The sequence below is a fragment of the Puccinia triticina genome, chromosome 11A, assembly GCF_026914185.1.
Source record: "Puccinia triticina chromosome 11A, complete sequence".
Lineage (NCBI taxonomy): Eukaryota > Fungi > Basidiomycota > Pucciniomycetes > Pucciniales > Pucciniaceae > Puccinia > Puccinia triticina.
Window position 1 is genome coordinate 6498588 of NC_070568.1, and position 12324 is coordinate 6510911.

At 44.8% G+C, this 12324-nt stretch overlaps 2 protein-coding genes across 2 annotated transcripts; both read left to right on the forward strand.

Annotated features, from left to right (window-relative positions):
* Window positions 1–1256: 1256 nt before the first annotated feature.
* PtA15_11A665 (uncharacterized protein) lies at window positions 1257–3617 on the forward strand (the record flags this gene model as incomplete). Its single annotated transcript, XM_053161597.1, has 15 exons — window positions 1257–1364; window positions 1435–1480; window positions 1561–1581; window positions 1667–1693; window positions 1764–1792; window positions 1857–2054; window positions 2140–2155; window positions 2231–2373; window positions 2453–2578; window positions 2717–2799; window positions 2862–2953; window positions 3041–3061; window positions 3159–3271; window positions 3387–3413; window positions 3540–3617. The coding sequence occupies 15 exons, from the start codon at window positions 1257–1259 to the stop codon at window positions 3615–3617; spliced, it is 1128 nt and encodes a 375-aa protein (XP_053025528.1).
* Window positions 3618–6293: 2676 nt separating this feature from the next.
* PtA15_11A666 (uncharacterized protein) lies at window positions 6294–7494 on the forward strand (the record flags this gene model as incomplete). Its single annotated transcript, XM_053161598.1, has 7 exons — window positions 6294–6449; window positions 6534–6595; window positions 6660–6780; window positions 6869–6929; window positions 7000–7106; window positions 7200–7294; window positions 7377–7494. The coding sequence occupies 7 exons, from the start codon at window positions 6294–6296 to the stop codon at window positions 7492–7494; spliced, it is 720 nt and encodes a 239-aa protein (XP_053025529.1).
* Window positions 7495–12324: the final 4830 nt, after the last annotated feature.

Here is a 12324-nt window from a genome sequence, read left to right on the forward strand (position 1 = left end):
CCAAGTCTGCAGGCATAAGGGAAAGGAGATACCAATCCCCCAAGAAATGCTGGTGTATACCAGCTGGGCACAGCAAATGCCAGCGCGCTGGTAAAAGTCCAGCTGGTCAAGAGCTCTCAGCGGGCTGGATAGGGGTGTGTTCCTTGCCTGGAGAGCTCTTGGCGAGATGGAGAGGTAAATGTTTCTTGCCGGGAAGGAATACATACCTCTTGGCAAGCTCTTTGAACAGCTCACCTTGGATGTTTTTCCTGGCAAGTTGGTCAAATTTCAGCTCTCTGAGAGAAATATTCCAATAACTTTGGACCAAAGAAGTTGACTTTGTTTTTGAATTTTGGGTTTCTTCTTGGCCTGTTTAGGACTTTAAGCCGGCTTCTTCTTCATGGATGACTCATGATCTTTACATGCTATTTGGGCTTGGACAGCTTTACTGACAGACATCTTTGATGGTTGGAAAGTAGTTTTTCCTCTCTACATAGATCCAGGACTTGATGAGGTTCATTGAAATTGCTATGTACTTATTCATATGTACTATGTTTGCAGGTATGGTTGGTGAAATGTGACATTTGCGTCAAAAAATGCCAAAAAAAAGCTCAGCATTGGCCCACTTTTAAAAAAAAATTGAAAAAAAAATCTCCAAAATTTGGAACCCCCCTGTAGGGGTAGTTGAGAAGTCGTGGGGGGCACTGTATTTGAGGCAAGCACGCAGCTCCTAGATCCGGGGGAAAGCTCCAAGTGTCTATACTGAGAAAGATTGCAAATTCGAAAGGCAATCTAATACAAAGCTTCCTCCTCGTACCTTGGGTGTTCCTGATCTGTAAGAGATTATTCTTGAACGTCTGACCGATTACGATGTAAAAATTCGAGAATGGCCACCTGGAGTACTCGTCCTGGCGTATCAGCTATCATTCTTTAGGTGATCGTTGACGAGAGAAAAATTTACTCCTTTGACCACGTATATTTGATCACAAATAGTCAACCACTCCTCATTCTTCGTTTATTTTCCCTGAAAAGCTCATATCGGGAGTTTTAACGGGATTTTGGTCAACTTCATGAATATGAGGGGATTTCGACACAACGAAACAACAAGATCTCCTAATCTACTAGTACAATACGCTGATTCATAAATTCAGATTTGATCTTTCTTACACCGAATAAAAACTAATAACACTGAGATAATAATCCAAATAATAATCTGAATCCCTACCTTATTCCGTACCTTTCGAACAAAGCCCACTCAGTAACTTTTGCCCAGAATAATGATAAGAACATGGCCACACTTCAACACGATGGTTCCAGCATTTACATTGGCAGTTCTCTTATCGATTCTGTGCAAAGGAATCCAGTCACTTCAAGATGCGCCTTTTGTAGGTGACTTTCAGGCTTGAAATCCAAGAAAAAGAACAGAAGTCAGATGATGGGACTTCTGGTTTTCAGAAAAGTTCCGAAAGAGTTTATAGAGATGCCATGGTGTGTCCAAGAGGTAAGTTAAACTTTACTCGTCGAATTCAATCTCAGGCTTGTTCATGTTTTTTATTTTCCTTTCTTCATGGATTGGTCCAGGAATCTCAAATAAGGCCGGAGGTAGGCTCAATTGCATTTTATCCAAGCTGCGGATTTTATCGTCCAGATGCTAAGCTTAGCCACTTTCTTCCAAATTTTCAACCAGGAATCGTGTTTTTAGTACATGGGGCTTGTAAGCGAACACTTCCATCAATCCGAAGGCGTAAATGCTGAGCTGTAGCACGATACTCCGAAAACTTAAGCAACTACGGGTACAAACACCTGGAGTGGGGTAAGAAATGTGACTAAGTGAAAACAGTAGCAGTTTGAAGTTCTGACTGTTGCTTTTTTCCCAGTCGCCTTTCAACGAGCCACTGGCGAATTCGGGGCCCGGGTATGACATTTGCTGGGTTAACTTACCCTGGAAAGGGTTAGGTGATATTCAACAAACAGCCGAATACGTTGCATTTGGTATCAAGTATTTTTCGTCGTTGTCACACGCATCAGGGAACAAAATCAACGTGATTGGACATAGCCAAGGGGCTGGCTCGAGTGTAAGTCCCTCTGATATGAATCATCCATCGAGAAAAACTGCAATCGACTGGAAATTCACGCGTTCAAAGTTTCATCAACAATCAGCTCCAGTGGGCTTTGAGTAAGGCAGTGATAATCAATGTTCTGTTGCTCAAGAGTCAGATCATCTCATTCTTACCGAAATTTATTTGAAAAGCCTTTTGGCCATCAATACAACCTTTAGTTTTGAACTTCTTCGCAATTGGTGGGACTTTTCGAGGAACAATTGAAGCTATTCCAATGTGCATATTGGAAAACCTATGGGGAGGCTGTATGCCTAGTCCCTTGCAACTCAAACCCGTTGAGTGATTCTCAATTGCTTATTTTCGCAAGGGCTTCTTGCTCATCAGTTCTGAAGCATTGTTTTTGAGGCCTACAGAACTCCAAGTACACCAAGGCGCAGAATTCAGAGTTGGACAAGCACAGTGGCGCATACGCTCAAGTAAAAACAATATCTATTTTCTCAATATATGACCAGGTACTTCAATGGGAAGGCAGTGAGGGTGTAGGTTTAGATGAATGAGATTATTCATTTTTCTTTCAGGCAGAGCTCTTTGATCTCAACGATAGCTTGGCAATCATATACATGCATTCAAGTATAACTAACTCTTGATTATGCTAATGATATTGAAAATCTTACCAGAAAACATCCTACCTTAAGGGTGCAACCATGTTAAGCGTCCAATCTGGAAAACTTTGCGGAAAGGGCCACGTTGTCGGCCATCTGTGAGCTTTGTATTGGTAAAACTCACAGGAATCGATCTATGCTAATTTTTCCGCTTGATTAGAGGTATTGCGGAGGACCTGGCGGTATTGAAGATAATAGAAGCAATTATTCCTTCCAGCAATCCGATCAGCAATGAATTGGACAGCTTCGACAGTGAATTTTTTTACAGTGCTGCATTACACGTAAATCCCCATGACAAAGATATATAATGACCCTTGTTTTGCAACACATGAATTACAGAGTCAAGCTGTCGACACCTTGGTAAGTTTGGTTGAAGATGCATTACATTAGAATTCACGCTCCGGCCTTACTCTTGCGAGTCACTTATCCCAGTTTTTGATTCATCCCAAAAATCTAGCCGGACTATGGCTCCACTTGATTTCGAGATGGCAATACGTCTTAAAAGTGGGGATCAATTTTGTGATTGGTCCGGCCAGAATGCACAAACTGTTTCATCAGTATGCACACTTGGTTAGTAACAAAATCTTAGTCAGTATGAATCTTTGCTGAAGCTAGCCACTGAACTTTTCACTGAATTCCTGAACAAACTTTGATGAACGCGGGTAACTTGAATTGTAATCATCAGCGAGTCGTGAAGGAGCCGGGATTACAAGTTGAGTATTTGGAAAAACCACAGTCATTCTTCGGGAACATGTGTAGATGAAACTCCAGAAACCTCGGAAATAGAATCCAAGCTGAGGACTGATCATTTATTACATGATTGGTTATCTCTTGGCAGAGCTACGTTTGTGAAAGAGGTTATGCCACCGATTGCCTTCCTCCAAACGCCACGTTTCCAGATTTGAGGAAATTATAGAGTAAGGAAGAGGCAATAGTTTCCAAATGGATTCGAAATCCGGACACATGATAAAATTATTTATTGGTCTTTAAAATTTGGCATGGGTTTGGCACGGAGGTGATAAAGTAACCTCTTGTTAAAAAAAGTTATTCAACTGCGGTAATCGCAAATAACTTCCCCACCCCTCTCCCAGCGAACAGGCGAAATGCGAATAGACATAGAAATAAAAAACGCTTGGATGGCATAGCCCGTTAAATGGGGACTGTTCGCCCCATTCACCACGCAAGGGCAACAGTGAACGGTCCCAGGAACCTAACTTAGACTAAATCCCTCCCTCCCCGGGTGCAGTTGTAAACGCTTGTCACATTGCGCCAACCGGAGGGAGGCTGCTGGACCCTGCGGGACCGCGTCCCTCCTCCAATTACAGAGGGACTTAGGTTAGGAACGCGCCAGTGACGTTGCCATCAGCTTATAAGTTAAACCTTGTACACAAGTTAAATCTATCAAATAAACGAAGCAGGTTCGCTGATCAGTCATATGTAGAAGGACTCTTTAGCCCTAACTTGACTAAGTCCCTCTAATTGGAGGGGGGGCGCCGTCCCTCAGGGACCCTCCGAAGGATCTTCGGCCGGAATCGGATGTTCTTCCCACATAGCAAAACGAGACTGGTTTCAACCCTCTTTGGGAATCTTCTGCATGTGCATGTACCACGGGTCTCTAGGTACAATGTACCCTACTGACTTGAACAAGTCCTTCTATGTATTTGTGGAGGGATGCTGCCGCCCAGGGCGGCAGTGACCCTCCGTGTTCCGGTCGGCGCAATGCAACAAGTGTTTCACCACGGAGGGGGGGGGGGACTTTGTAACCTACAGCCAAGCCAAGCCAAAAAAAAATCCAGCGGACCATGAAGGAATAATATGTGACATTACAGGTTTTGTATCATCGTGAGTTACAAAATTCTATATTTCTCATTGAGTTCAACAGATTCGAAGAAAGAAGGTACTTCCTCCTTCTGATTCTGAACTTCAATCTAGCCACCAGTGGTCCGGTGGATCGACTACCAGCCAGCTGAAAGTGTTTGCTTTTACCCGCATTGAAGCTACTTGGTCAACTTCGCAGAAAAAAAAACAGTAATGTACGTGTTGAATTACAATTCTGTGCCTGCTATATATATATCTAAGAAGTGCCAATTTTTTGTTCGGTATTTTCATAGGTTTCCACCTTTGCCAATGGCTTCTTGGTTGGTGCTCATGGTTAGCATCTATTACCCCGTTTCATGAGAGGAAGAACGAAAACCTGATCTTAAGCGCATGGGTTTCTGTTTTCCGCACGAAGCTGGCGCACGTGAATCTCGGGATGGCATCCCCTCGAGGACCACATCGGTTGATTGCAATGCTGCCAATGGACTCTTCTGAGGACTTGGAGGAGTTACCTCTCTCATTTCATTTCAATGATCCCAACAAACACCAGGGGACTTCAGAATCTTCGAAGGCTGTCGATTCCTTCCAGGCTGAAAATCATCTCCCAAATCAACTAGTGAGCAAAACCAGTCCACACTTTTCAAAGGCTCGAGCGATGAGCACTTATCTGTATGGGTCACCGGTCACGGTAACACAAGCCAGACGAACACAGGATTAGCATCGAAAATTCGGAGAAAACTGTGCTACTAAAAAAAATATCACCAGACGTTTGTCCAATATGCTACGACGAATTCGGCCAGATTGAAACAGCAAAGCTTGCCTGCCAGCATCAACTTCACAACGTTTGCCTGGCGTCGTGGCTCAGTAAAAAGCGCAACTGTCCTATGTGCCGGGCAGACGTGTCTGGGGAAAAGGTCGAAGAACTCATAGGTCAACCTATAGATTATAGTTTGCTGCACAAAGCGGCATGGGTCACTGGCTCATGTGGCCTTCTGGCAATTGTTTTCTTTCTTCTACATTCCATTGACTGGTCTCATAGCCCATCCTTAATTCTCACTTGAGGATCCCATAAAAATGGGATTTTTCTCAAATTTCATCACTGATTATGCAGCGTATTCTTCGATTAAATCAAGTTTTTTCGGTGCATCAGCTTGATTGCAACAAGTCGTGGTGTTGAAGTTGGTTTGTCCCTTGAGCATAATCCCAGGCACCCAGCAGAAATTCAAAGACTTGAATAGTTAGATTATCAAGCCATAGCCCATTCCTCAAGCTTTAATGTAGTCTGAGGCGATGAGCAGAGCATATGAGCTGTTTTTGTTGCTTGAAATTTCGGACATCTCCGTTTTGATTCTGAGAGGGGTCGGACGCAAGCCCACGTCGCGATTTGATGACCGAAGGCTGACGTCATCGGGATCCGTCGGCTGTGCAGCCGGATACATATTTATTACATTTATCCTCCCAGCAGCAGCCTCATCGCATTCCTCAAGCTCGCCCTCTTCCAGCAACATCGTCATCAGTGCAGTCAACTGGCCAGAAGAACCAAGATGTAAGTTCCAGACTCTCCAATCCAATGTCCACTCGGCCAGAGCTCGTCATCCCGCCACATGACTCAGGGGAAACTGCTAAAAAGCAACCGATATGTTCTTCTGATTTCGTCTGGCTCTAAGATATTTTAACACATCCTGACTCAAGTCTCTTGCTTCAACCTCCCCTTACCTTTTTGTAACCCAAGCTAACCGCACACATCACATCCTCCCTTTTGTGACCAATAAAAATGATTGGCTCGGTTCTCACTCGATCTCTTCGAACGGGCTCGTCGATCACTCTTCGACGTGCAACTGTCGCTTCACATTCCATTAATCGTGTCTCTGCTTGGGCTCATGATAACAGGGGAAATCACACTCTACCAGACCTTCCGTACTCTTACGACGTATGTTTCGTTTTTTTACCTTTTTTCTTGATTACATCTGCTCCGAGTCATTCTGGCGTTGTTGATGGACCCGTCAACCCATAGGCGCTGGAGCCTGCGATCTCCGAGGAGATCATGAAGTTGCATCACTCTAAACATCATGCCGCGTGAGTATTTCCGTCCTCCTCGACTCCATCCCGTCGACGCTCGATTGATATTCGTCATTCACAGCTATGTCAACGGACTCAATGCCGCAGAAGAGAGCATGGCAAATGCGTTGAAAGCGAGCGATGTCCAGAAAATGATTGGCTTGCAAGCTGTGATCAAATTCAACGGCGGTGGACATCTCAACGTAAGTGGTCTTGGTCACCCTAGACACGCTTCTGATCTGAAATTCAATGATGTTTTGGTTCCACCTCATCATTTGTGCCGACCATCAGCATTCGCTCTTTTGGAAGAACCTCCAGCCTGAGAAGTCGGGAGGCGGTAAGATGGTCGAAGGTCAGTAATGTCTTGTTTCGTTTCCCCCCTCTGAACTTTGCTTACTCATGCCCTTTTTCTCGTTCTACAGGTTCGTTTTCCAAGGCGGTTCAACAAGACTTTGGTGGCTTGGATCAGTTGAAGTCAGCCATGAACGCCTCTGCTATGAGCATCCAAGGCTCTGGTTGGGCTTGGCTTGTAAGTCGTGTTTCTGATGTCTCATCTCAGATTCTTACTGCATGTTGTCATCAGTTGGCAACGTTCTAAATGGTCTTTGATTGGTCGCTTCAGGGCTATGATACCAAAATGAAGAAGTTGATCATTGCCAACACCGGTAACCAAGACCCGTTGGACCCACAAATTCCTATCCTTGGTATTGACATGTGGTACGTGTTTTGCTATTTGTGCACTTCGGCTAATTACATACAGACGATAGACTCATGAGCTCTGAGTCGACCTGTTATCCAGGGAGCATGCCTTCTACTTGCAGCACCAAAACCGAAAAGCGGACTACTTGACCAACATCTGGAAGGTCATGAATTTTACCGAAGCCGAGAAGCGATTCAAGGAGGCTTCCGGCTGTTAAGCCCGGCCCGCTCTTACCAAGCTCAACAACCCGCTCCAAAATCAAATCGATATGCTTCCGATGAATCAGTCTAACTCCGTCTTGACTCCTACACAATTGTGACGGCCAATGTGGCTTCTGTTAAAATGATGCCAACTGAACAGGTCAAAAGCTTCTGTAAACTTGAAATACCGAACTTGTTTTTACCCCAACTATGGCTTTTGATTTAGGATCCTCGACGCCTGGCTGCGGCCGGTCAAGATGGGTCCTTGAGCTTGCCAACCATGTGCAAACTGAGTGGCTGAATTCTTGAGATCGTTTTGCTCATGAGCTGTATTACACTCGGATGAGGCCTCGTAGAGGTGATAACTTCACAACAACTGGCGCGAAGGAATATAGAGTTGTAGCGTTGTGATTTGAGGAAATTAATGGAGGACTGGAGCACTTCCCGTGTAATCTGGGACCCTTGCAGATGTCGGTTTAGACCCAAACAGTCTAGATTTTTGCAGGGAAATCTAGCTTTTTGGGCTCTTGATCACTTCTGGGAGACCTGCAGATCTTGACGGGAAGTCCTCCACTTCCTGTTGCCTAAATGGCTTGATTTAAAGGCACTGTACCTTGTTGGCTGATGATCTCAATCAACTTTCACCAGCCAGTAAAGTTTAGCCTGCCCTCTAGATTGAGCATAGCCAACAGGAAGTCCTCCAATGATAAGAGGTAGGTAAGAACAACAACAAGACCTGCCCCTATGACTCATGAGAGATTTACACACATGCCACTTCCAAGCTACCATTACAGACCCAGATCTTTCTCCCAGTATGTGGATTAGATGGTGTCTGTCATGACAAGGATTGTGATAGCTTTTTGTGTGATTACTATCCTTTTCCCCCTTATATGTTGATGACTGAGAATTAATTTTGAGCTTGGACCACACATTTTAAACACTATTTATTCATGATTACCGGCCAAATATTTCCCCTGTTGCAAGATGGAGATGACTCACTAATCCACCCAGTAGTGTTTGAGTTAAGTAAGCTGAATAAGGCCAAGATGAACTACCCTGCTCAGGAAAGTGAGTTGTTAGCAATCATCCATGCTTAGTGGTACAGTTTTAACAACAGTTGTTTACACCAATCCCACTTTGTTGGCTTACTTGAAGACTCAGCTACTACCAACAAAGCACCTTCTCTGCTGGATAGAAGAATTCACCAAGATGGACATTGACATCCAGTACAAGAAGGGTGCCAATAATGTTGTGCTCAATGTGCTTTTGCAAAGGAGAGACCTTCTGTTGCTAGAAGAAGTAACAGATACCCTTCAAGAGTCTGACTGGCTGCTGATCATACCTTATTTGATAGAGGTTTGTGAATTAACAGACGGGATCACAGATCACCTGAAAGCCCAAGCAAAGGAAAATCAGGAGTATTGTGAGTACAATCCAGCCAACAAGACCTTGATGTATCTGGGCCACTGGGGGTTGAAGAAGTTGCTGTTTGTGGTGTTGGCATATCAATTTGATCCTCTCAGGGCAGTTCACAATGAACTTGGCCACTGCAGCAGAGACTTTACCCTGCAGATCCTTTGACCCTGGAAACCCCCTATAAATGGGTGGCACCAAAAATCCCAAATTTTGCAAAAATTCATGCATTTGCATAGCCCATTCATACACGTTTTGTGCATACCCTCAGAGGATTTCCAAAATTTTCATACATTTTTTGTGCCTACCATTTTTTTTGTGGAAGGGGGGGCAAAGCCTTTTTTTTTGAGGGGAGCCATGAGTCCACAACTGCACTCTCTCCTCCCCCCCCAGCAGTGGAGCCAACACGCAGGTGAATATTTTTGTACCAGTTTACCCTGGATTCCCTTGATATGTATTTACCAATATGATACCTGGGTTTTGCTTGCATTGAATTCCTGCATCTTTTGATCTTTTTGCATGCATAGCGCATGGATGTGTGAACCTGCGCACACCTGTGGAAAGTTTAGACTCCTCAAGCCTATCCCAGCTCAAACCCAACTGAGAACTCATCAAAAGAATCCGGTTCATCATTTTTAAGGATGCCAGCCAATAGCATTGTTCAAGATATTTATTCAATCTTATTACAGTAATTCAAGACATTTTCATTCTTAGTTATTCTTTCATGTGTACTGGTGCCCCTAAAGCTATTAGAAACGGCTAGCTGCATAAATTCATACATTTTTGGTTACTACCCTCCCTACCCTGAGGAAATTTTAATACATTTGAGGTGCCTACCCTTAATGGCAAAAAAGGCCATTCATACAATTTTTGTGTGTACCATTTTGCAATTTGGCTGGGAAATTCATTGCCACCCATTCATAGGGGGTTGCCAGGGTCCTGTTGGTGGCCAAGGAGATAAAATGAGGTTCAAAGTTACACCTGTACCTTTGAGTTGTTCCAAATACCCAAAACACCACATACCAACCAAAAAATCAGCCTTAGAGATCGCCGAGTGGACCCGGGTACCCGTGGCGGGTACGGGTACCTGCGGTCATTTTGGGCATATTTAGATACGCGGACTCAGACTCGGACACAGCACCTGTGGGGCAGGCACCGGCGGTACCCGTGGGGCAGGCACCGGCAGTACCCGTGGTGGGTATCACGGGTACCACCTATGATTCAACCCTCTAGCCGGTCTATGCCGGCTTTGAGGGTGGTGTAACCTCTTGATGACTGACACAGACCGGTAATCAAGGGTGTATATACCCTCTCAATGCCTGACCTGGGCTGGGTGTCAAGAGGGTGTATGTATACCCTCTCAATGTCCGGTCTGTGCTGGACACCGAGAGGGCTTACAGTCTTGATGACCTGCACAAACTGGACATTGAGAGGGTGTGTGTATACATACCCTCCCAATGTCCGGTCTGTGCCGGTCATCAAGAGTTTACACCACCCTTGAAGCCGTCAGAGACCATCATCAAGGATGTATATACCCTCTTGGTGCCCGGTCTAGGCCGGATATTGAGATGGTATGTCTGCGTGTGAATTCTTGATGTCCGGTCTTGGCCGGACATTGAGAGTGTATGCCCTCTTGGTGTCCAGCACATACCGGACATTGAGAGGGCATACAGTTGCAAGGGGCATATTACTGTACAGATTAAACCCCCAGGGGTCCCTGGTTTGGAATTTTGGGATCTGGGAGGGAAAAAAAAAAAAAGGAGATTCAGCCTAATTTGGCAGGATCTGACACTGATTTTCTGAATGAACAACCTCTTGGATGGTCTTGAGTCTTGAAGAGAAGCAGTTGGCGATGGCCGTGTGTGGATCAAAATTGTGTGAAGGGTGCGGAGAGGTGAAGTGGGCACTCGGACTCTGTAGCTATGGGCTGATGAGTGCTCGGACAGGCTTGGATCCCATGGCTATGGGTTTATGAGATCCATATTCATGGAGTTACAGGTTATAAACCCATAATTATGGTTTTATGGCATGTACTTAGCATTGGGTTTGTAATGTAGGGGCCAAAAAAAAAAACTGGCTGGTCAGAAACCTTAGCCCGGATAGAACTAGAATCTACAGCCTCCAAAAGGCCCAAAACTATCATTTACATGTTATATCAAGCCCATATGCATGGGCTTAATTTGGCCCGCGTCTCAGATCTGATTTTGCAGGCAAGGCCGTACAGTAATATGCCCCTTGCAACTGTACGACCCTCCTGATGTCCTCTCTGGGCTGGAAATCAAGAGTGTATGCCCCCTTGGTGTCCAGCACATACCGGACATTGAGAGGGCATACATTAGGTTAGCGGGGGCCATGATTGCGCTGCAAAAGTTTTTCCGCAACTTCTTGTCTCCAGACCTTTTGCAGCGGGTACCTGGACGGGTACCTGGCATCCAAAATTTACATACCCGGACCCGCACACAGCACCCGCCCACGGATACCGGGTACCCAGGGGTGATCTCTACTGCTCAAGGAAGCTTCAGCAGAAGAACTGGTGCAATACATATTTGATCAGGTGATCAAAAATCTAATTATTTATCCACAGGTTTCCAGAAGCTCCTGGCTGCCGCCAGGAAAAAACCAGTCCACATGTCCGAGTATCATCCCCAGACATCTCAATTAAATGGAAAAGCTTGAAAAAGCTTGGATTTTTCACACTCAACAATGCTGCCAATAACACTGTAGCTATGATCCAACTACATAAATTGATAAAGGATTGCTCTGTCCCCACCTCAACTCCTAAGACATAGAAATACTTCCATGTCCGTTGTTTGGCCCATGTTATCAACCTTGTGTTCAAGGATGGGCTCCAAGTTGTAGGTACCACAGTTGAGCTACTCTGAACTCGTGTGCATTACATCCACGGATCTTTATCACGGATTGATTCCTTCAACAAGGCTCAGCTTGTTTCTTTAACTCTGAATGAAAACATGAAACACCCCTCAAAGGATGTACCAACTCAAAAGGAATTCTCCATTTTTAATGATTGATTTGTCAATGCCATGCAGGCTGGCCTTCCAGCAAATCAAACTTGAAGAAGACAAATTCAAATCTTGCCCAAGTGAAACATGGGAGGAACTCAGCATTATCCAAGATTTACTTGAGCCTTTCTACCAAGGCAAGCTTATTTTACTCTTAGTCTGCTGAGAAATTGCTGACTTGTCTAATTTCTCTACTGTTGTCTTAAGTGGAAAAAAGTATCCAACCATCAACCATGCCAACCGTGCAATGACCACCATTCAGAAGAAACTTGCTTATTACGCCAAACCTTGCACCAGCCCAAGTGAAGTAGAAGTTTGCCTCTTTGATGTGGTCAAGCCAATGATTGAGAATTTCAATAAGTACTGGGATCCGGCAAAGGAGCTTGTTGCTATTGGACTTGCTCTAGACCACCA